Source organism: Ahaetulla prasina, chromosome 12, assembly GCF_028640845.1.
Source record: "Ahaetulla prasina isolate Xishuangbanna chromosome 12, ASM2864084v1, whole genome shotgun sequence".
Taxonomy (NCBI): domain Eukaryota; kingdom Metazoa; phylum Chordata; class Lepidosauria; order Squamata; family Colubridae; genus Ahaetulla; species Ahaetulla prasina.
In genome coordinates this window covers 25,232,625-25,258,589 of record NC_080550.1, presented here as the reverse complement: position 1 = coordinate 25,258,589, position 25,965 = coordinate 25,232,625, and the positions used below count along the sequence as shown (strand labels likewise).

The 25,965-nt window shown below is 41.1% G+C and overlaps 1 protein-coding gene across 1 annotated transcript in view; it reads right to left on the bottom strand.

The window, feature by feature from the left end:
* Positions 1-1,552: 1,552 nt before the first annotated feature.
* Positions 1,553-25,965, bottom strand: part of SETD6 (SET domain containing 6, protein lysine methyltransferase) — a 31,883-nt gene continuing 7,470 nt past the window's right edge. The window contains exon 8 of the mRNA XM_058155041.1: positions 1,553-1,960. Coding sequence (XP_058011024.1) covers positions 1,652-1,960 — 309 coding nt within the window. The 3' untranslated portion in view covers positions 1,553-1,651. The remainder of the gene's footprint in view (positions 1,961-25,965) is intronic.

Genomic DNA, 25,965 nt, shown 5'->3' with positions numbered 1-25,965 from the left:
ACAAATGCAATTAAGTTTTAAATCCAAATTTAAAATCTAATTTCACTAATTTAATTTCCTAATTGAAATTAGGTTTTAAATCTAAGATGCTATTACAATTCTAAATATGCTTGCATCTTCTGTTATCTTTCTTCTACTCCCAATTCCATTTTAAATTTCTTTTTCAGTCCTCGGTAGCACCAGGATAAGGATGAATAAAATGAGCATCAGAATTTGAAAAGCTTGTGAAATTTGGGGTTCAAGGTTAATAAGGGAATGTCACTGTACTTAAGATGAATAAATGCTTGCTAGCAAGATCTAAGGCAAATGGTAAAATTTAGGGTTATCCTATCTTGGCTGAATCATTCATTTAATAAATGCTAATGATATCTTCTATAGCAGGATCCTCTTCTTTGCCCGTCCTGTTCCTCTTGAAAATAATGAGAAGACTGGCCTGAAAGCCACCCGTAAATGAAATGCCCATTTGAACACTGGGTGTCTCCAATGTCTCAGGCAACTATTATGCACCAGAAACTCTGGGTTTTCAGATTGACACAGAGGGTTGCTACCTTCTGCGTCAATTTGTTCCAGCTCCACTGCCTCTCAGATTAAGGGAAAAGAGCATCCATATGCCAAAGCTTGCTTGATTTCTGATGTGAAAAGTATATGCAAACACGGCAGCACATTTTAATGTTCTAATTTTAAAACACAATTGCTCCAAGTATCAAATTACATGAAATAATTAAAATAACTAAAAAACTATGGAGTTGAGGAAAGCATTGAGCTATCTTTCCTGAGTAGCTTATGCTTGAAGGTGTTAGAGAAAACACTTTCACATTACTAAATAGAATAGCCAAAGTTTACATAAAGGTAAACTTTCCCCGGCCTAGTTTTGTCTGATTCTAGGAGTCAGTGTTCATCTGTTTCTTAGCTGAGGGAGCCAAGACCATTTCTGTAGTCATGTGGCCAGCATGGCTATATGCCAAAGCATGGAAACCTTTGTTACCTTCCCACTGAAGTGGTACCTATTAATCTACTCTAATTTGCAAGCTTTCCAACTGCTAAGTGGGCAGGAGCTGGGGCGAGTAATGGGAGCTCACTCCATTATGTGGCATTTGAGTCTCAAACCCAGGCTGTCAGCTTTCCACGTGACAAGTTCAACGTCTTTAACCATGAGCCATTGTGCCCCCTTAAAGTTTTCATACTGTGGGACATATTTTAGAGATGCTACCTACCGGTTGCAGTATCCATTTATTTCTATACAGTTTTCATAGTAAAATGTTTATTGTATGCCAAATTCCCTATAACCTTTTAAGAACTGAACCTGATAAAATATGCCATGCTATGACAAAAGTCCAACTTTTTCTACATCTTTGTGACATTCTGATCACCAACATCTTTAATTCTTATGAATGAACTTTACCAAAATATATTGGTGCCCACAAAACTGTTCAGAGGTCTTATGTTAAAGGTGTTGACTTTGCTTCTGTGGTAGACACGGATGGACCAAACAGCTTTTTCTGAAGACAAGTCTGAGCAATTAGATCCTTGAGGGACAGAAACAAACTCCACCTAGGGAATTCATTTTTATTGCCTAGGAAAACAGCATCCACCTGCTCAGAAGCCTTGTTCAGACATCCCGGCCCAAAGACTGCCACCCTCACAGCAGCAGCTACTTTGCCAACTCAAGCAACTGATGCAAAATCTTCTTCTGGCCGTATCGCACTTGGAGTGCAAATTGCTCCCGGCAGCTTAATTCCAAATAAGCCTGCAGGTCTCCCAGCATCGTTTCCTCCTCCTTCAAACTGGAGGAGAAAGCCTTTAGTGTTAGTATTGTGGCATCAAAGAGAAGCTTCTTCTGAGCAGCACTCAGGTTGGGTATCATAGTAACTGACTGGATCAAGCAAGTGGTCCCTTTTCCATCGGTTTTGGCCTCTTGGTCTTTAAATTCCTTGAATTCCTCCGCAGACATAGTCAGCACCTGCAGTAAGACACACAAACACAAACATACCACCCCCAGTTAGAGATGTCAACCAAAATCAAATTTCACCAGGCAAACTCACTTTTGGGTTTCAATCTAAAAATGCTTTTCTCAGTGGATTTCAAGCAGACCCAGCTCATCTTTTGTTAAAAGTCTGCCAATTTCACCCTTTGCAGGGTTTTGTCTTACATGCTGAATGCATGTAAAATGCATGTCGCAAGACAATGAGAATGCTCATAGAGAAGAAGAAAATCGAGGACTTAATGGAAGTATTTTGCAAAACACCTAGCTAAATGTAATGCATACATAAACATAATGGGAGGATGACTAGATGGTAATTTTTACAAGTGAAATACTTAAATTTTCCTCTTTTACTTCTCTAGTAAAATGTAGCATTGGTGCCATTCTGCAGTCACATGTTTTTCTAGGCTGGAAATATATTTGCTACATCTTATTAAACAGGTAGAGAAAAACATCAGAAGGGACTCAAAAAATCTTGTTGTGTATTTATTCCAATTTCCTGAGTTCCAATTTCTTCCTACAAAGGAGAAGGATGCTCCACTCCAGGCAATATTGTTTCTGTCAGCCTCCACTCCAATCCTCACATCCTTTTGTACACTTTATATTCAGTAGTTAGATTGCAGTGGGGTTTTATGTGTAATGTACATAGCTCAAGGATTCAGGTTAAGTAGAATAGAATAGAATAGAATAGAATAGAATAGAATAGAATAGAATTTTTATTGGCCAAGTATGATTGGACACACGAGGAATTTGTCTTGGTGCATATGCTCTCAGTGTACATAAAAGAAAAGATACGTTCATCAAGGTACAACATTTACAACACAATTGATGGTCAATATATCAATATAAATCATAAGGATTGCCAGCAACAAGTTATAGTCATACAGTCATAAGTGGAAAGAGATTGGTGATGGGAACTATGAGACGATTAATAGTAGTGCAGATTCAGTAAATAGTCCGACAGTGTTGATGGAATTATTTGTTTAGCAGAGTGATGGCCTTCGGGGAAAAACTGTTCTTGTGTCTAGTTGTTCTGGTGTGCAGTGCTCTATAGAGTAGAGATGGCCCTTTAAGTGTGTCGTCTGACATGAGATCAAGGGGAGGGGAGATTGATGGTTTGAATTCAACAGGAATGTTAAGAGCGCGGGCTTTCAACGGACATTGCATTCCTGAGATGATTTACAGCCAGAGACCTGCGGAAGAAGATTACGATGGGGGCCGAGAAGGAGCTGGCATTGGACCAGACCTGGCTGACCTCTTGTGGGAGGAGGGACTAACGATGGGATATGGAATGTTAGCCATATTTTGTCTCAGATCCAACTTTGTACTGCTGCAGTCCAGATGTATCTAGTAAAAGTACTTTTCTTTATTTACAAATGAAGTCAAGGTGTATTCTTTCCTAAATACAATCAGAGGCAGCCTGACAGTGTCTTTCCTAAGACACCATTCCAAGCTTTAGTCCTCCATGGACGGAGCAGGAAAGCATCCAAACCCATCTACCCTTTAGTCCAAGAGAAAATGCTCCGCAACCTGCCCAACAAAACCAGAACTGCTGCTCTGGGATGTCTGCTCAGGCAGTAAAAGTTCATCCAAAGCCTTTTACAACTAGAGCCACAGGTAACAACTGTTTTGGCTCTTCAACCTCAGAGCAAGAAGGAGCCACAGGACAACAGGAAGTTTCCCAGCCCCATTTTGGCAGTAGTCAGAACTCTTCCAAGACCTTGTCAGAAATCTCTGTCATTTGGGATCAGGAAAATATGACTGTAATGTAGCATAATACAGTTGTAAAACAAAACAGGCCACTTCATCACTAAACATTCTGAGGGAAAACCCTCATCCTTGCTCCAATGCATGAGACAATCAACCACCCAGCATCACAACCTGCTTGTTCTTTCCTCAACAATGTGAAAATACCGCCAACAGTACCACCAGCCTGTTCTTGGCTTACAGCAAGAGAAGGACTGGGTCCTCCTGGGACCACAATGTCCAAGCCTTCAGGAATGAGACCTCCTGAAGCAGCCTCTGTTCATTCAGCCATTCCACACCAGCTGAAACTCCACCACTTTCCACGGTCACTTCCATGTATCCATTTTCCTTCTAGGATCTTCCACTGTGGTGGTCCATATTGACCTTTTTCAACATAAACCTTCCTCTGTCAGAAGAAACTATCCTTCTCAGTTGACTCTGTGTGAAACAATGGTGGTTAGCAGAACAAACCAAGCTGTGGGAGCTAAGCCATCTGAGGGACATAGTGTGATCCAAGTTTTTATTTCAGGAGAGCTTCTTTTCATTGCAGCAATGGCAAAGCTAAAGGATTTAGATAAAGTATAGCTAGTGTAGAGAAAAGAAGGACAAGGGATGACATGATAACAATGTTCAAATATTTGAGGGGCTATCACAAAGAAGGGATTGAGGGGAAATCTGCACTGATGTCACAATGAGGCGATTGTGGCAAATGGAGCTCTGTGGAGCCCAATCGAGTTCTGCCTGCCTGGAGGCTCTTTGGAGCCAAGGTCATCCTGTAGGGGTGATGACGATAAGAAGGGCCCTCCATAGATTGTAAGTGGACAGCGGTCCACTTTGCTCGATCTGGAGAAATCTTCCTGACAGGTGGAGAAGAAGATGGCCATTAATGGCTGAACCGGAGCTGTGACAGTTGGAACGAAGAAAGCATGGAGAGAAACGGAAAGGGAAACCTAGATGCTCAGAAAGCATTTGACAATGTAAATTGGCAATTTATGGTGCAACAATTAAAATGTATGGACTTTGGCGAAAAATTTACTTTGGCAATCTACACAAACCAGAGAGCAAAAGTGATTGTGAATGGACAGAAATATTTTACACAAAAAAAGGCACAAGACTATCTCCATTGTTATTTACATTAACATTGGTAGTAGGTTCAATCCTATTGAATATAATCAATAGGATTATAAATAAGCTAATATAATTGTAAATATGGTTAGAATTATTTTGTTGTATTATCACTATTACTATCAGCATATATGTTACTTTTTCTTTTTTTCTTTTGTAAAATGGTATGCCCAAATAATAATCTGTATTCAAAATACTTATATATAAATTTTAAAAAACCTGACTTAAAAAAAACAAAAAACAAAGAAGGGATTGGCCTATTTTCCAAAGCACCAAAAGGCAGGACAAGAAAGAATGGATAGAAATCCCAAAGGTGCTTTTCCAAGAAGCAACTGGACTTTGTTTTTCTTTAAAGATGTTTCACTTCTCATTCAAGAAGCTTTTTCAATTTGCTCTTCAGTTTGACATACAGACAACACAGACTTATCCCCAACAGCCAGTGCCTGTGTCCAACAGTGAAGTATAATTATAGAATTATAATATATTTAAACACTTTTCTATAGATTATAATTGCATCAGTGACATACCTAATTGGCCACTGTTTCCATAAATGAATTATGTGGAACTAAATTGAGAGCTTCAGCTGCCACCCTTAGGTCATAAGCACTAGGATTGGTCTACTCCACAGCAGAATACTGTGACCTGGTATGGCTTAACAGCTTCCAGACTAGTAAATTAGACGCCAGACTCAACAACACCATGAGGATGCATTAAAGCCATTCCGACTTGCTGGCTTCCTGTTCTAAGCCATATAATGCTGCCAGCTTTACAAAGCCAAGATGCACTAGTGAGAAAATGCAGAAATATCATAGAGAACTCACTCCTACTGGTGCACACTGCCCTTCATTTGTCAGCCGGAAGACTCAATAGCAATAGCACTAGAAAGGGTATATATACCATTTCATAGTGCTCTCTAAGTGATTTATACAGTCAGCATATTGCCCCCAACAATCTGAGTCCTCATTTTACCGACTTTGGAAGAATGGAAGGCCGAGTCAACCTTGAGCTGGTGAGAATCAAACTGCTGGCAGTTGGTAGAGTTGGCCTGCAATACTGCATTCTAACCACTGCGCCACCATGGATTCAAATCCAAGAAGCTTCCGTTGGCATTTGCGCAACATCTGCCCACCAAATTTAACATCAGTTCCCAATGGAAATCAAATGGGTTGCTGAACACCTGGTGATAGGAAGACATATAAATGACCCCACAAAAAAGGTGCCAGGGTTTAAACTACACCAACAATGGACAATCCTGAATGGATTCACACCTCACAGAATCTGCTAGACTCTTTGTATAAATGGGGCCTAGTATCTTCCCCTCAATGTGACTACGAGCTCCCACATCAAACTGTAGACCACATCGTAACCGGATGTAAACTAAGGACATCTACCAGTCCAGTATCTGATTTCTTTCATATAGAAATCAATGGTTCTTCAATGGTTACATGGCCTAGACATTGGTATTTGAACATAGATCTTTTTAACATTTATATTTTCTTGTGTTTTTGAAACTTTGCCAGCTAGATGCCTCTTCTTTTCAATTTTCCATTAGAGGTGTTGCTTTAGAATGGGTTAGATAGAGAAACAAAACCTCAATGATTCTGTTGAAAACTGCGAGAGTCTAAAACCTTTTCAAGGACATCATAGCAGGTGTGGAGTTGAAGCAGATGGTTCTCAAAACAACGTGAAGTTGTTTATATGGACTATGTGAGAGGTTGTGGGTTTGGCTGGGGAAATTATTGTTTAATTCTATGAACTGGTGTTTGGGAATCTCAGAGTTAGTTTTGCTTTGACATTACCATAAGATTTTCAGAAACAGAATGAACCTGGAGTTTTATTTGGATTCTCAAGCTGGATGTTGACATTAAACTCTCTAGCAGCCTACCTGGGTTTTCCTCCCAGGAGCGGTGGGACATTGTGAAGTCTGCAATGCATAAGAAGAAAGATGGAGGGGTGAAACAAGGGGAAACTCCCTTCCTGTGACCATTGACTATAACCCAGACAGGAAAGGCAGACTTGGTGACTGGGACTCATCAGTACCAGACAGCTGAAGCAATAGAGCCACCACTTACTGCTGAAGGAGGGAGGGCATGAAGGCTCCTTGCCTGGCACCAAGAACTACATGGGTGAGTGGCCTCAGGAAGGCAGTAGAAGCTGAATTTCCTTTATCAGAGGCTTGGCCAACAAAGGCAACCAAGAGATCAGATGAATGGGGAGAACCAGCGGAGTGGAGGCTTCTTGTGCCACCCAAAAGTGGTTGATTGTGGGTGTCACTCACCAGCTTGCTATACCATCCTCCTAACAGATGGTAGTTTCGGTCATGTTTGACACCCAACTGGAGAAGTTGGTGTTCTGACCCCCCACCTCAGTCCGGGAGACACGTGAACTGACTCAATTAGCCGGCAATTTAGTCCACGGCAGCTATCAGCTCTGGCAGCAAAACAGTGATCGTCTGCAAAGGTTTTCTTTATCTTTCTTGATGCTGGTGTGTCAGAAGCTTGTTACTGGAGCAACCAGGAAGTCAGGAACAAACAGCAATCCAAGCCAAATGCTCAGTCAAATAGTTCAGCTCAAGTTTTCTCCAGTCAGTTTGGTTTGTCTGTCACGAAGTAGTAGAGCAGCTCCTCCTGCTTTTATACCCTGTGGGGTGTGGCTCCGTGACTCAGCACTTTCTAGGCCTGCTCCACTCCTTCTTCTGTTGTTCCCGCCTCTCGTCTACGAAACCGGGGATCTAACCAGGACTGATTGTCCACAGCTGGGTCTGGAAGCATTGCCTGGGCAGGGGGAAGATACAGGAGACAGAGGCCTCGTCACCTCCTCCACCTGGCCTGCCTCTGGCTCCTGGAGCTGAGCCAGAGAGGCCGGCCCTGCAGAAGGGAGCCCTGACGGCCTTTCCCCCTCACTCTCTGAGTCACTTTCTGGCAGGGGGCCAGGCCCAAGGGGGGGTGGGCCTGGAGCAACAACAGTTGGCTTACTTTCTGGCTCAGGTGTGGGATTATTTAGAAAGATATGGAGGCAGATACCCCCATGTGAATGCTATTTTCACGAACCTGGAAGGGATGCAGTGAAGCAGTTGGTGGTTGGATATAAGGTGGTTGGATATGAGGATATGGTTAGGCGGCCCCAGAGCTCCAGAAGGTGGATGCCCTCATGCTACGGAATCAATTTGAAGATCCCACTGAGGCAAGGAAGACAGATGCGAGAATCCAGATGATCGAGCAAGGGAAGCAACCAGTTGCTGAATACATTAGGGAATTTAGTAGCCTTGTGACTTGTCTGAGAGGGTGGCCTGAACATATGCTGGTCTACCAATTCCGAGATGGATTAAGCAAAGAACTGCAGTATATCACGGAAGTGAGTACACCCTCTCACACATTTTTCAAATATTTAATTATATCTTTTCATACGACAACGCTGAAGAAACGGCACTTTGTTACAATGTAAAGTTCCTTGTACCACTGAGTCACATGACCCCAGGGAGGAAAAATGGCTACTTGGGCCCCATTTGGACATTATCACTTAGAGGTGTACTTAAATTTTTTGCCACCAGTTTAGATATTAATGGCTGTGTGTTGCGTTATTTTGAGGGGACAGCACATTTACACTGTTATACAAGCTGTATACTCACTACTTTACATTGTAGCCAAGTGTCATTTTTTTCAGTGTTGTCACATGAAAAGATATACTTAAAATATTTACAAAATGTGAGGGGGTGTACTCACTTTGTGATATACTGTATATTAAAACTGTCTACCAAAGGGGTGCCTAACCTCCTCAGAGATTGGTAACAGTTGCCTATCAATGTGGAATTAGATTTGATTTATTTATTTATTTTATTTATTTATTTATTCGTATTTTTATACCGCCCTATCTCCCTAAGGACTCAGGGCGGTGTACAGCCATGTAAAAACACATAAATATACAAAGTAAAACATTCATCTAAAACACTCATTATAAGGGCCAAATATTTAAAATAAACATATAAATAATAAAACCCAATTTAAAACCAAAATCTAAAATTTAGTCATTTAAAATTTAAAACCCTAGTCCAGTCCTGCGCAAATGAATAGATGTGTCTTAATAGATAGATGTGATAATTACCAACATCACACTAGTCAAGATAACCAGCCTCGTCGTGTAGCTGAGAGGCACCTGGCTGACCGAGGAAACAAGGGAAATGTTCCAGGGACCAGAAGGCAGAGACCCCTTCCGAGTATGGGAGCGTGTTTCCATTGGGGAAAAGAGGAGCACCGAGCAATGGATTGCTCTGCACCACACCCACCACGTCAAACTCCAAGCAAGCCTAAGACAATGAAGCCGGTCCCAAAGTCCAAGGAAAAAACAAAAGTCACTCAACATCGAGCAGAGAGGAGAGAACTCCGACCCCTGAAAAGCCTGGCCTTATTTTCTATGAGAGTGACAGCAAAGGAGGATGCCCCACTGGTAAGTAGTCCTACTTCCCCGATGACTACCAGTATAGAACTTTGTCTTCCTCCTCCTCAGGAGTAAGGGAGACAATCATAGCCATACTGGACTCTGGGTCCAAAAATGTGCGGTCAGCATCCAGACGGTAGAAAAGGTGGGACAACAGCTTTGAAAGTTGAGACAACCCATGGTTAGTTAGATGGGTCTCTCACGGGGGAGAACCTGCAACTTGTCTCCCTGAACCAGTGACTGTAAAGCTTGGAAATCGTACGGAAATCATTTGTTTTATTATAAGTCCCTGGGATGACTGAAAATGATTTTAGGATTAGCTTGGCTAAAGAAATTGAATCCTTGATGGCACTTAGATCCCAAAAAATTATCATGTATGTATCCTGATATCCAAGCGAAATGTTGGAGGTGTGATTGTGATGATGCTACATATTTTCATATTTGGTGGACTTGCAAGAAAATTAAGGCCTTTTGGATAAGAATTTGGTGGATTATTCAAAATGTACTGAAGAAGATAAAGTTTCTGCCGCAATTTTTTCTTTTGGGAATTATAACAGATTGTACAGGGATTGAGACTAAATTGATTCTGAATTTAATAACAGCAGCAAGACTGTTGATTGGACAATACTGGAAGAAAGAAGAGGTACCTACAATAGAAGAATGGATATTGAAAGTCATTAATTTGGCTGAGATGGGTAAAATCTCAGCTTTTTTAAAAGACAATACGCAGGAAAGATATTTAATTGAATGGAAAAAATGGATTATTTACAAAATAGATATCAGATTAAGAAATATCAGACTGCCTTTGAATAATTAGGAAGTATTATTTTATGTAATGGGGAGGGGGTTGGGAGATGAAAAGATTTGGATGAGGTTAATTGGATTAGAAGGGAAAAATTTTACTCTATGTTTGGTTTATGTATAACAATACCTTGTGATTGACCCGGGAAGCCGGGGGGGGGGGAGTGGGAGTGGGGAAGGGGGTTTTCTGGGAGGGAGGGGGGGAAAAAGGGGGGGAAATGTTTTTGTTTTTTTAAAACTTTTTCAATAAAAAAAAATAAAGAAATTGAATCCTTCAGTAGATTAGAATAACAAGTGGAGAATGAGGAAAAAGCAACTGATCAGCAAAAGCTGCAGGGAACACCAGCTGCTTGCCACAGGCCTGCAATTAAGAAATTGAATACACAATACACAGGCAGTTAGAGCAAAGCATGCCAGCAGAATACAAAGACTTAGTGGAAGTATTTAGTGAAAAGGAATCAGATATACTCCCACCTCCTCAATCAGCGGACTGTGCTATAGTCCCAGGGGCTAAGTTTCCTAAACCGAAGATGTATGCAATGACACCTAAAGAAATGGAAGAACTTAGAGGGTTTTTAGATAAAATCCTGGCTCGAGGGTTCAATCAACCTGTAAAATAAAAAATGGCTGCCCCTATATTATTTAGAGATAAAGATGGGGGCCTTAGAATGTGTGTTCATTATAAAAATCTCAACGCTATTGTCAAGTTCGAAGCGTGCTTATACTGTTACAACCATTACTGCTTCTCAGCTTGCCAAACAACAAGGGGGGAGAGGAGGGGCAGACTGGAATGTCAGTTCCAGACAAAAACAAGAAACTGTCTCATGTGAACCAAGGTCATTTCAGCAGGTGTTTGTCAGAGCCAAGAATACTTTGATATCTAATTGTACTAATGGGGGAAGAGACAATTCCATACTTTAATTATAGTGACCACACCTGGAATACTGCAACCAATTTTGATCACCATACTACAAAAAAGATGTTGAGACTTTGGAAAAACTTTAGAGAAGAGCAACTAAGATGATCAAAGGCCTGGAGACTAAAACATATGAAGAACGGTTGCAGGATTTGGGTTTGGCTAGTCTAAAGAATAGAAGAATTAGGGGTGACATGATAGCAGTATTCCAGTATTTGAGAGGCTTCCAGAATGAAGAGGGAGTCAAATTATTCTACAAAGGACAAGAAACAATAGTTGGAAACTAACCAAAGACCCCTCAGGTCGGAAGGTGTCCAAAATGCTGCTACTGGGGAAGAGCAGAGGCCTAGTACTAGTAGCGCCAGAAAGAGTGAAACGATGGGCCAAAGCTGAAAGGACGCTCAGCTTTGGATGTATCTGATGGTGAAAGGAAAGTCCGATGCTGTAAAGATCTATACTCCATAGGAACCTGGAATGTAACATCCATGAATCAAGGCAAGCTGGATTTGGTCAAACGAGAGATGATAAGACTGAACATCGACATCTTAGGAATCAGCAAAATAAAATGGACAGGAATGGGTGAATTTAATTCAGACAACCATCAGGTATACTACTGCAGGTAAGAATCCCTTAGAAGAAATGGAGTAGCCTTCATAGTCAATAAAAGAGTAGGAAAAGCAATACTGGGATACAATCCCCAAAATGACAGAATGATCTCAGTTTGAATCCAAGGCAAACTATTCAACATCACAGTAGTCCAAGTCTATGCCCCAATCACTGGCGCTGAAGAGGATGAAATTGACTGGTTCTGTGGAGCCCTACGGCACCTTATAGAATTAACACCAAAAAATGATGTCCTTATCATCGGGGCGGGGGGATTGGAATGCTAAAGCAGGAAGCCAAAAGATAACCGGAATAACAGGCAAGTTTGGCCTTGGGAGTACAAAATGAAGCAGGGCACAGGCTGATAGAATTCTGTTAAGATAATACGATGGCCATCATATTACACAACACAACAATAGCAAACACTCTTTTCCAACAACCCAAGAGATGACTCTACAAATGGACATCACCAGACGGTCAATACAGAAATCAGACTGACTATGTGCTCTGCAACCAAAGATGGAGAAGCTCTATACAGTCAGTAAAAACAAGACCAGGAGCTCATGACTGTAGCTCAGATCATGAACTTCTCATTACAAAATTTAGGCTTAAATTAAAGAAAGTAGGCAAAAGCACTAGGCCACTCAGGTATGAGCTAAATCATATCCTGACGAATATACACTAGACATGACAAATTGATTTAAGGAATTAGATCTGACAGACAGAGTACTTGAAGAACTATAGATGGAGGCAGCAACTAAAACCATCCAAAGAAAAAGAAATTTAAGAAAGCAAAATGGCTGTCTGAGGAAGCTTTGCAAATAGCTGAGGAAAGAAGGGATAAGAATGCCTTCTTAAATGAACAGTGCAAAGAAATAGAAGAAAACAATAGAATAGGAAGGACCAGAGATCTCTTCAAGAAAATTGGAGATATGAAGGGAACGTTTCATGCAAAGATGGGCATGGTAAAGGACCAAAATGGCAGGAACCTAACAGAGGCAGAAGAGATTAAGAGGTGCCAAAATTACACAGAAGAACTATACAAGAACAAGCTTAACGTCTCTGATAACCACGATGGGGTGATCACTGACCTCGAGCCAGACATCTTAGTTTGTGAAGTCAAATGGGCCTTAGGAAATCTGAGCAACAACAAAACTAGTGGAGGAGACAGTATTCCAGTTGAGCTACTCAAAATCTTAAAAGACGATGCAATGAAAGTGCTACACTCAATTTGCCAGCAAATTTGTAAAATTCAACAGTAGCCACAGGATTGGAAAATGTCAGTTTATATTCCAATTCCAAAGAAAGGCAATGCCAAAGAATGTTCAAACTATCACACCAATGCATTCATTTCACATGCTAGTAAAATTATGCTTAAAATCCTACAAACTAGGCTCCAGCAGTATGTGAATAGAGAACTACCAGAAGTACAGGCAGGATTTCGAAAGGCAGAAGAACTAGAGATCAAATTGCCAACATATGCTGGATCACGGAGAAAGCTAGGGAGTACCAGAAAAACATCTACTTCTGCTTCATTGACTAAGCTAAAGCCTTTGATTGTGTGGATCACAACAAATCTTGGTAAGTTCTTAAAGAGATGGGAGTACCAGACCATCTTATTTGTTTCTTGAGAAACCTATATGCGGGTCAAGAAGCAATAGTGAGAACTGGACATGGAACCACTGATTGGTTCAAAATTGGGAAAGGAGTCCGGCAAGGCTGTATACTGTTGTCTTGCCTATTTAACTTATATGCAGAGCACATCATGAGAAAGGCGGGGCTAGATGAATCAAAAGATGGAATTAAGATTGTCGGGAGAAATATCAACAACCTCAGATATACAGATGATACTACTCTAATGGCAGAAAGTGAAGAGGAACTAAAGAGCCTCTTGATGCGGGAAGGAGAGTACTAATGTTGGCTTGAAACTCAACATTAAGAAAACTAAAATCATGGCATCCAGCCCACTCAATTCCTGGCAAATAGATGGGGATGAAATGGAGGTACTGACAGATTTTATTTTCCTGGGCTCCAAAATCACCGCAGATGGAAACTGCAGCCAAGGAATTAAAAGACGCTTGCTCCTGGGCAGGAAAGCTATGGCAAATTTGCTTGACATAGTGTAAGCCGCCCTGAGTCTTCGGAGAAGGGCGGGATATAAATGCAAATAAAAAAAAAATTAGACAGCATATTAATTTATTTATTTATTTATTTATTTATTTATTTATTTATTATTTAAATTTTTATACCGCCCTTCTCCCGAAGGACTCAGGGCGGTTTACAGGCAGATAAAATAAACAGTACTATTACAAAATAAATACTATTAAAATACCACTAAAAAACTTATTCAATTTGGCCGCAATTAAAATTTAGCAAATAATAAAACCCATTAAAAACCCATTAAAAACCCATTAAAAAGCAGAGACATCACCCTGCTAACAAAAGTGCGTATAGTCAAGGCCATGGTTTTCCCAGTTGCAATCTATAGCTGTGAAAGTTGGACTGAGCGCCAAACATTTGAAGCCTTTGAACTGTGGTGCTGGAAAAGACTCCTGCAAGTCCCTTAGACTGCAAGGCGATCAAACCGGTCAGTCCTAGAGGAGATCAACCCTGATTGCTCTTTAGAAGGCCAGATCCTCCAGATGAAATTCAAATACTTTGGCCACCTACTGAGAAGGAAGGAGTCACTGGAGAAGAGCCTGATGCTGGGAAAGATAGAGGGCAAAAGAAGCAGGGGATGACAGAGAATGAGGTGGCTGGATGGAGTCACCGAAGTAGTAGGCATGAGCTTAAATGGACTCCAGAGGATGGTAGAGAACAAGAAGGCCTGGAGGAAGGTTGTCCATGGGGTCATGATGGGTCAGACACGACTTCGCAGCTAACAACAACAAACCAAAGTGAGAACCAACCTGGAATTAAGGAGAAACTTCCTAACAGTGAGAACAATTAACCAGTGGAACAGCTTGCCTTCAGTTTCCCCGAAGATTCTTTGCTGGCGATACTCCAGAGCCGAAGGTTTTTCCAGGCTGCCGTGGATTGAGGCTGCCGAGGTTCTTCCAGGCTGCTGAGGACTCAGGCGGTGGGCGAAGAGTCGGAGACCGCCGGAGACTGGACTGCCGCAGCCGTGAGGCCGTCGACTGAAAGAGGCTGGAGCCGCCCGCTACCGCCGGAGCCGCCGCCAGCCCTGTGACTGCCGCTGCCGCTTGTGCCGCCACCGGAGCCGCCGCCAGCCCCGAGACTGCTGCTGCCACTGGTGCCGCCGGAGCCGCCGCCAGCCCCGTGAGTGCCACCGGAGCCGCCGCCAGAGCTGCCGCCAGCCCCGGGATTGCCGCTGCCGCTTGTGCCGCCGGAGCCGCCGCCAGACCCGAGACCACCACTACCGCATTAAAGGCGGCTGGAGACGCCCGAAACCACAAAAGCCACCCCGCCAGACCCGGGACTGCCGCTGCCGCTGCCGCTACCGCTACCGTGAGTCGCACCGCTGCCATCACCGCCCTCCATCATCGCCCTCCCTCATTGCTACAAACTTTAAATTTCCCACCAAGGAGATAAAAGCCCAGCAACATTTAAAACAACCCTAATCAACCTATCCCCCAATCGGCAGGACTGCTGCAGGACTACTAGTGAGTTCCTAGGAGACTCCAGTCTCCCGGCCTCTACTGACTTTTTGAATCTCCCGCCATTACAGCCACCTGTAAAGAAGCTTCTTCAACCACCCTATCTCACCATTTTAAATTTCCCGCCAAATCTCACTGTTACCATAGTGACTCCCCATTACCATAGCAACTGCCAAATTGACTACCATTTAAAGTTAAAGAGACAGATATAAAATCAAAGATAATTGATTAAGTGACAGACACTTAATCATTACTAAAATAAAATAATAATAAATAAATAAAATAAAATAAAATAAAATAAAAATAAAAATAAAATAAAACAAAGGAATAAGAAAGATCATCATTATGCCAGCCAGAAAATCAAACGCTGATAAAATCTTAGAATCAAGATTAACAACTATTGAACAAAACATAGATAAAAGATTACAAGCTATTGAACAAAACCTAGAAAAAAGAATTCAAAATATTGAACAAAACCTAGAAAAAAGAATTCAAAATATTGAACAAAACTTAGAAAAAAATATTCTATCAGTTATTGAACAAAGTTTCACAGATTTGATAAAACAAATTTCAACACTAAAAAATGAAAACTCTAATGATCTAAATCTCTTCCAAACTCATCTATCACCACAAAATATACAACTTACAACTCAACCTAGACATCAAATTAATACAACACAACCCAAACAACAAACAACTACTAATCAACTAATCAGAGATGCAATGGAGAGAGGACAAAAAATAAATAATGCAATATTATTTGGACTTGAAAACACAAATGAACCAGATATCAATAAGATTCACAACATCATTGGAAATTATAATTCATCAACCATCTCCCCAAATGAAATAATTGCTGTCTCCAGAGATGGACCAGAATATAAAACTACGATGGGACAACAGCACCAAGATTTTGTAGAGTTATATGCACTAATGAGGACAGTAAACGCAAATTCATAAATACTATAAACTCAATTGCTAAATCCAACCCTACCTACAGTAAACTTAGATCACGTCCTGACCTATCCTTTCTACAAAGGATACGCCTCGTGAACTTCGCACAGAACTTAAAAGAAGACAAGACAATGGTGAATCCAACCTATACATCGACTACCATGCTGATTGCATAAAAAATAAAACCTGCAATCAAAAAATCACCTCCAAACCCCCCATCACCCATAACAATCAACCAGCCATCCCAGTATTCAATCAAGTACCCATCCCCCTACCTCCCATTCAACCAACCATCTTACCAACTATCCAACCAACAGCCATCCAACCAACAATCCAACCAGCCATCCAACCAACCATCCAACCAAGTGACTGCCGCTGCCGCTTGTGCCGCCACCGGAGCCGCCGCCAGCCCCGAGACTGCTGCTGCCACTGGTGCCGCCGGAGCCGCCGCCAGCCCCGTGAGTGCCACCGGAGCCGCCGCCAGAGCTGCCGCCAGCCCCGGGATTGCCGCTGCCGCTTGTGCCGCCGGAGCCGCCGCCAGACCCGAGACCACCACTACCGCATTAAAGGCGGCTGGAGACGCCCGAAACCACAAAAGCCACCCCGCCAGACCCGGGACTGCCGCTGCCGCTGCCGCTACCGCTACCGTGAGTCGCACCGCTGCCATCACCGCCCTCCATCATCGCCCTCCCTCATTGCTACAAACTTTAAATTTCCCACCAAGGAGATAAAAGCCCAGCAACATTTAAAACAACCCTAATCAACCTATCCCCCAATCGGCAGGACTGCTGCAGGACTACTAGTGAGTTCCTAGGAGACTCCAGTCTCCCGGCCTCTACTGACTTTTTGAATCTCCCGCCATTACAGCCACCTGTAAAGAAGCTTCTTCAACCACCCTATCTCACCATTTTAAATTTCCCGCCAAATCTCACTGTTACCATAGTGACTCCCATTACCATAGCAACTGCCAAATTGACTACCATTTAAAGTTAAAGAGACAGATATAAAATCAAGATAATTGATTAAGTGACAGACACTTAATCATTACTAAAATAAAATAATAATAAAAAAATAAAATAAAATAAAATAAAATAAAATAAAATAAAACAAAGGAATAAGAAAGATCATCATTATGCCAGCCAGAAAATCAAACGCTGATAAAATCTTAGAATCAAGATTAACAACTATTGAACAAAACATAGATAAAAGATTACAAGCTATTGAACAAAACCTAGAAAAAAGAATTCAAAATATTGAACAAAACCTAGAAAAAAGAATTCAAAATATTGAACAAAACTTAGAAAAAAAAATTCTATCAGTTATTGAACAAAGTTTCACAGATTTGAGAAAACAAATTTCAACACTAAAAAATGAAAACTCTAATGATCTAAATCTCTTCCAAACTCATCTATCACCACAAAATATACAACTTACAACTCAACCTAGACATCAAATTAATACAACACAACCCAAACAACAAACAACTACTAGTCAACTAATCAGAGATGCAATGGAGAGAGGACAAAAAATAAATAATGCAATATTATTTGGACTTGAAAACACAAATGAACCAGATATCAATAAGATTCACAACATCATTGGAAATTATAATTCATCAACCATCTCCCCAAATGAAATAATTGCTGTCTCCAGAGATGGACCAGAATATAAAACAGCGATGGGACAACAGCACCAAGATTTTGTAGAGTTATATGCACTAATGAGGACAGTAAACGCAAATTCATAAATACTATAAACTCAATTGCTAAATCCAACCCTACCTACAGTAAACTTAGATCACGACCTGACCTATCCTTTCTACAAAGGATACGCTCTCGTGAACTTCGCACAGAACTTAAAAGAAGACAAGACAATGGTGAATCCAACCTATACATCGACTACCATGCTGATTGCATAAAAAATAAAACCTGCAATCAAAAAATCACCTCCAAACCCCCCATCACCCATAACAATCAACCAGCCATCCCAGTATTCAATCAAGTACCCATCCCCCTACCTCCCATTCAACCAACCATCTTACCAGCTATCCAACCAACAGCCATCCAACCAACAATCCAACCAGCCATCCAACCAACCATCCAACCAACCATCCAAACAGCCATCCAAGCAGCCATCCAAGCAGCCATCCAAACAGCCATCCAACCAGCCATCCAAACAGCCACCCAACAATCCACCCAACCAGCCATCCAAACAACCATCCATCCAAACACCCAAACTACCATCCAACCATCTATACAACCATCTATTGTCCACAACCCCCAACCTACTAACACCCAAAACTAGGTATGCACGCCCCTTACCTCTTCAACACCAATCATATCAGATCTCAAATGCAAATTGATAAATGCAAGAAGCATAGTCAACAAATTACCTGAATTTATCCTCTTATTAAACAGTGGCACATTTGATATCATTTTGTTTGTGAAACATGGCTGAATTCATCCTTCCTGACTCCATTATCTCAAACAAAGAATATCAAGTCTATCGATCAGATCGGAAAACCAAGAGGTGGTGGAGTGGCTATCTTTACAAAAGACACTGAATCTAAAAAATATCCAAGTAGCACATAAACTCTCTCTTCCTGAAACCATAGTATGCGACCTATCCCTTGACACTACTCTTCGATTCTTACTATGCTACAGAGCCCCCGACTATGACATTACCCACGCAAATATGCTAACCTCAATGCTAACATGGACTACCTCTTGGCCATACCCCCCTATCTTCCTGGTGACTTAAATCTACCTCTCATTAACTGGACAACCAATGAATGTTCAACTGACCCAATCCATACTACACTATACAACGCTGTTACAAACCTAGGTCTTGAACAACTTGTAACTAACAATACAAGACTCAACAACTGCCTTGACCTCATCTTCTGCAACAATCCAAACTCAATTTACGGACTACAAATTAAAGAACCTTTTTCAAACAGTGACCACTGCATGATTGATTTTCGTCTCAATATACGTCCATACTTAAATCGTCATAACACCAGAACTCCCAACTACAACTTCAAGAAAGCCAATTACGACCTTATAAACAACGATCTTTCACTTCTGAACTGGCAAAATCTGTTTGCAACCTGCATAACCGCTGATGACCTCTATAGAATCTTCCTACTTGAAATCAATAGAGTCATTAAATTATATGTACCACGAATGACTACCATGTCCAAGAAAACAAACTACCCATATCAATAAAAAGCTTCAATCAAAAAAAATCCTCTGAAAAGAAACAAAAAGGCTATGTTACAAACTTCAGAAACCGTTACAGAAACATATGCAACCAAATAAAACTGAATGCACAAATTACCACACCAAGCAAGAAGAAAACCTTCTACGCACAAATTCCAATCGTGCCTTTTATAATTTTGTCAACAGTAAACTTAAAGATTCAAGATCCATCCCACCACTAAAAGATTCTAACAACAAAGAATGCAATGACGAAACAGTCAAAGCAAACCTCTTCAACATTTTCTTTGGCTCAGTTTTTGTTAACTCCGATAACACATATCCAACATTCCACAAACGAACCAGCAATGACTATGATGATCTAACTCATATAGATTTCACAGAAGACAACGTTGGTAAAGCTCTTCACAACTTAAAACCATCGCTTTCTATTGGACCTGATGGTCTATGTGCATATTTCTTAAAAAACCTTTCCATTAATATAGCTGAACCCCTAAGTATTATCTTTGATAAAGCTTTCACTACCAGTTCTCTTCCCAAACTTTGGTCACTAGCCACAGTCATCCCCGTCTTCAAAAAAGGAGACCCCAGCTTAGTCGAAAACTACAGACCGATCTCCCTTTGCTGCGTCACCTGCAAAGTCATGGAATCTATCATCAATCAATCCATTACCTCACACTTAGAAACTAACAACCTACTCTCCAACAAACAATTTGGTTTCAGGAAAAGTTATCATGTAACTTACAACTTCTCCACTGCAAAAACATATGGACTTCAAATCTAGATCAAGGCAAATCAATAGATGCAATCTACATAGACTTCTGCAAAGCTTTTGACTCAGTAGTACACGATAAACTTCTCCTTAAACTAACATCCTATGGCATCTCAGGACCCTCCACAAATGGATATCTGCTTTTCTGTCTAACAGACAACAAGTGGTCAAAATTGGCAATGCTTTATCAAATCCTGTTCCTGTCAAGAGTGGCGTTCCTCAAGGCAGCGCCTTGGACCAACACTCTTTATTCTATACATTAATGATCTTTGTGACCATATCTCAAGTAATTGTGTTCTCTTTGCTGACGATGTCAAACTATTTAACACCACAGACAACACTTCTATCATTCAAAACGACCTTGACCATCTAACCGCTTGGTCTAAAATTGGCAGCTCCAAATTTCAACCAGCAAATGCTCAGTCTTACATATAGGAAAAAGAACTCTAAAACTAAGTACATACTAGATGGACATTACCTTACAGACGACCCCATCCCGTTAAAGACCTTGGAGTTTTCATGTCAAATGATCTAAGTGCCAAAGCCCACTGCAACTACATAGCAAAAAAGCTCTAAGAGTTGTAAACCTAATTTTGCATAGCTTCTTTTCCAAAACACCACACTACTAACCAGAGCATATAAAACATTTGCTAGACCAATTCTAGAATACAGCTCACCTGTTTGGAACCCTCACCACATCTCTGACATCAATACAATTGAACGTGTCCAGAAATATTTTACAAGAAGAGTTCTCCATTCCTCTGAAAACAACAAAATACCTTATCCCACCAGACTTGAAATCCTAGGCTTAGAAAACTTGGAACTCCGTCGCCTTGACAAGACCTAAGTTTAACTCACAGAATCATCTATTGTAATGTCCTTCCTGTCAAAGACTACTTCAGCTTTAATTGCAATAATACAAGGGCAACCAATAGATTTAAACTTAATGTAAACCGCTTTAATCTAGATTGCAGAAAATATGACTTCTGCAACAGAATCATCAGTGCTTGGAATACTTTACCTGACTCTGTGGTCTCTTCCCATAATCCTAATAGCTTTAACCAAAAACTTTCTACTATTGACCTCACCCCATTCCTAAGAGGACCATAAGGGGCGTGCATAAGCGCACAAACGTGCCTACCGTTCCTGTCCTATTGTTCTTCTTTTCTTCTTCCTATATATGTTTATATGTGTATATACTATATAATCTTTTTGTATGATGTTGTGACAAAATAAATAAATAAATAAATAAATAAATCATGGAGGTTTTTAAGAAAGGACTAGACAGTCACTTATCTGAAATAGTATATGTTCTCCTGCTTGAGCAGAGGGCTGAACTAGAAGACCTCCAAGCTCTGCTCTATTCTATTCTATTCCTATTAAAATTTCTATTCTTTCTATTTCTATTATTCTATTTGTCCTGTCCTATCCTATTCTAATGAAATACCCAAGAATTACCCAGAGCTGGTTTTGCTTTCATGCTGTGCCAAAATGATGTACTCAATAAAGTTTTGCATTAAGAGATCCTTGACATGTCAGAATCTTGACAGCTACATCAGTGAAAAATATGTACCCACTCTCTCTTATGAAAAACATGTTAGGGTACCTGTCTAAGGAGAATGTTTTTTTATAAAATTAGACCTGAGAGTAGCCTATTATCAAGAAATGGATCCAGGGAAAGTAAAGGCAATATTGAAGTGAGAAGCTCCTCAGACCAGAAGACAATTGCAGAGGTTTTTGAGATTTGCACATTTCTATATTATTCCTACTTTTGCAGATTGCTTTCCCCATAACAAATTTGTTAAAAACGGGAAAAGGGATTAAGTCTAAACCAGTCCTCAGATTGAACCTTTGAATGTCAAAGCATCCGAAAAGCTAAAGAAGCTTTTTGCCGCAGAACCACTTTTAAAGCATCCAAACCCAGAAAAGCCATTTGTAATTCAAGCGAATGCAAGTAATGTGGGAGTGGGGGCAGTGTTGCTATTACAAAATGAGAAGGGGGACCCAGAACTGTGTGCTCACTCCTCTTTCGTTACCAGACACTGAGAGAAGATGGGCTATGTGGAAAAAGGAAGCCTTTGCTGTCCGCTGGGCTCTCCTAACTTGGTGTCGTGTCCCACTCCTCCGCTGACGGCCGGGTCAGGGAAATCCGAATCAGGTGTGCCTCTGCAGCTCTGCCAAAGTCCTAGCAAAGTCCTCAGGGCAGGCAGGAGACCAGAAAGTGACTTCAGCAAGATATGTTTAGACTTTACCTGACTCAGAGAATGCCAGAAAGCAGATCCTTTATATAGGCCATGGGGTGTGGCTCCATGACTCAGCACTTATCCAGGCCTGCCCCTCCCTTCCTTCTGTTGCCTCCGCCTATCAAGTCTTCTGACGCGAGGGTCACTCCAGTCTGCAGCTGTTGGTAATTGACCTTCCTCAGGCTCACATGCTGTGGAGGAGGGGGAGGGGTCTAGTTGCTCCGTTTGCCTGGGCATGGAGCCAGAGCTGGGGGCTGGAGATACTTGCTCTTCTTCAGCCTGTCTGGGCATGGAGCCAGGGCTGGGGCCGGGAGATGCCCCCTCCTCAGCCTGTCTGGGCATGGAGCCAGGGCTGGGGCCGGGAGGCATGCTAGGACATTCTTCAGCATTCGGAAGCAGATAAGCAGACCCCGGCTGTGGTGGTGAGATCGGACGAGACACAACACTTGGAGACAGTTCTTAGAAGGTAATAAAATCCCATTCTGAAGTATGGATGGATCATAAATAATTAGTAGTTTTAAATACCTCAAGAAAATTGTCCCTTAAACAAGTAAGACGGGCTCAATATTTCAACTGATTTAATTTTAATCTCCGTTACATACCAGGAGAAAAAAGCTTTTTCACATATGCCTGAACTAAAGGAAGAAGTGGTAAATTCTATAGTCTCTTCCAGACAACTCGCAGCACCATCTTGATAATTCCGCACAGGGGAAACCATCCCAGGTTAGTGTTAGATTTACTGAGGAAGAAGTTTAAAGAGGCTTTGGAACAAGATACTTGGTTCCAGAACCATAAAGATGATCTAATGATAAAACAAGATCTGACATGGAAAGGGACTAAAGCGTACATCCCGAATAGTCAAGGACATTAGTGTTAGAAAGATCACATGATGGGCCGGAATAGCTCAGGCTGTAAGGAGCCTGTTATTAGAACACAGCAGCCTGCAATTACTGCAGGTTCGAGCCCGGCCCAAGGTTGACTCAGCCTTCCATCCTTTATAAGGTAGGTAAAATGAGGACCCAGATTGTTGGGGGAGGCAATAAGTTGACTTTGTAAATATACAAATAGAATGAGACTATTGCCTTATACACTGTAAGCCGCCCTGAGTCTTCGGAGAAGGGCGGTATATAAATGTAAAAAAAATAAAAATAAAAATATCAGCTGGTCATTTTGGATTTGTAAAAACCCTTCATCTTGTGAAAAGACAGTTTTGGTGTCCAAAAATGAGAAGGGACATAAAAGAATATGTTGCTAGTTGCTCAGGTTGTGCTTCCATGAAGTGATTGCCTGGAAAAAACCCAGGTTTATTACACTCACTGGCTAACCCTAGGAGATCATGGGAAGTAATAGCAATGGATTTCATTGTAGAATTGCCTGAGAGTGCTGGAAATACTGGAATATGGATAATAGTTGACTTATTCTCAAAACAAGCACAATTTGTAGCTTGTCCAAAGCTCCCCTCAGCTAAGAGTTTGGTCAAGATGTTTGTGCAGACTCCCTAAAAATAGCATCTCAGACAGAGGGGTGAAGTTCCCCATAAAATTTGGGAGAGAATTCATTTGATCAATGGGATTGTATCAATTCCAGATTTCATCCGTGTACTAATGGAGTGGCAGAACAAGTGAATGCAGTGATAGAACAATATATAAGTTGCTATGTAAATCGACATGATTGGGCTGAATTATTATCGTTTGCTGAAGTAGCGTACAATAATGTGGTACATAGCAGCACAGGACTTACCCCTTTTAAAGTCACCTCAAATATCTGGCTATGCCTGAGATCCCTCAAGAAACCCCCTCTTCAACAATATTAACAGAGTGGATGGACAATATAAAAAGCACATGGCTTGAGGTAAGCAAAGCTTTAGGAAAAGCACAAAACAGTAAAAACAACAGCTGCATAGATAAGAAAAGATCTACTCAAAGGTAGTTTAAAGTGGGCGACAAGGTATATTTGTCCATGAAATACTTGAACTTTAAAATACCTCAAGAAAATTGTCCCTTAAACAAGTAAGACGGGCTCAATATTTCAACTGATTTAATTTTAATCTCCGTTACATACCAGGAGAAAAAAGCTTTTTCACATATGCCTGAACTAAAGGAAGAAGTGGTAAATTCTATAGTCTCTTCCAGACAACTCGCAGCACCATCTTGATAATTCCGCACAGGGGAAACCATCCCAGGTTAGTGTTAGATTTACTGAGGAAGAAGTTTAAAGAGGCTTTGGAACAAGATACTTGGTTCCAGAACCATAAAGATGATCTAATGATAAAACAAGATCTGACATGGAAAGGGACTAAAGCGTACATCCCGAATAGTCAAGGACATTAGTGTTAGAAAGATCACATGATGGGCCGGAATAGCTCAGGCTGTAAGGAGCCTGTTATTAGAACACAGCAGCCTGCAATTACTGCAGGTTCGAGCCCGGCCCAAGGTTGACTCAGCCTTCCATCCTTTATAAGGTAGGTAAAATGAGGACCCAGATTGTTGGGGGGGCAATAAGTTGACTTTGTAAATATACAAATAGAATGAGACTATTGCCTTATACACTGTAAGCCGCCCTGAGTCTTCGGAGAAGGGCGGTATATAAATGTAAAAAAAATAAAAATAAAAATATCAGCTGGTCATTTTGGATTTGTAAAAACCCTTCATCTTGTGAAAAGACAGTTTTGGTGTCCAAAAATGAGAAGGGACATAAAAGAATATGTTGCTAGTTGCTCAGGTTGTGCTTCCATGAAGTGATTGCCTGGAAAAAACCCAGGTTTATTACACTCACTGGCTAACCCTAGGAGATCATGGGAAGTAATAGCAATGGATTTCATTGTAGAATTGCCTGAGAGTGCTGGAAATACTGGAATATGGATAATAGTTGACTTATTCTCAAAACAAGCACAATTTGTAGCTTGTCCAAAGCTCCCCTCAGCTAAGAGTTTGGTCAAGATGTTTGTGCAGACTCCCTAAAAATAGCATCTCAGACAGAGGGGTGAAGTTCCCCATAAAATTTGGGAGAGAATTCATTTGATCAATGGGATTGTATCAATTCCAGATTTCATCCGTGTACTAATGGAGTGGCAGAACAAGTGAATGCAGTGATAGAACAATATATAAGTTGCTATGTAAATCGACATGATTGGGCTGAATTATTATCGTTTGCTGAAGTAGCGTACAATAATGTGGTACATAGCAGCACAGGACTTACCCCTTTTAAAGTCACCTCAAATATCTGGCTATGCCTGAGATCCCTCAAGAAACCCCCTCTTCAACAATATTAACAGAGTGGATGGACAATATAAAAAGCACATGGCTTGAGGTAAGCAAAGCTTTAGGAAAAGCACAAAACAGTAAAAACAACAGCTGCATAGATAAGAAAAGATCTACTCAAAGGTAGTTTAAAGTGGGCGACAAGGTATATTTGTCCATGAAATACTTGAACTTTAAAATACCTTGAAAAAACTAGGTCCTAAATATATAGTCCCTTTTACTGTCATAAGAGTTGTCAACCCAGTTGCTGTAAAACTGCAATTGCCAAGGGATTTTAAACGGATTTACCCAGTGT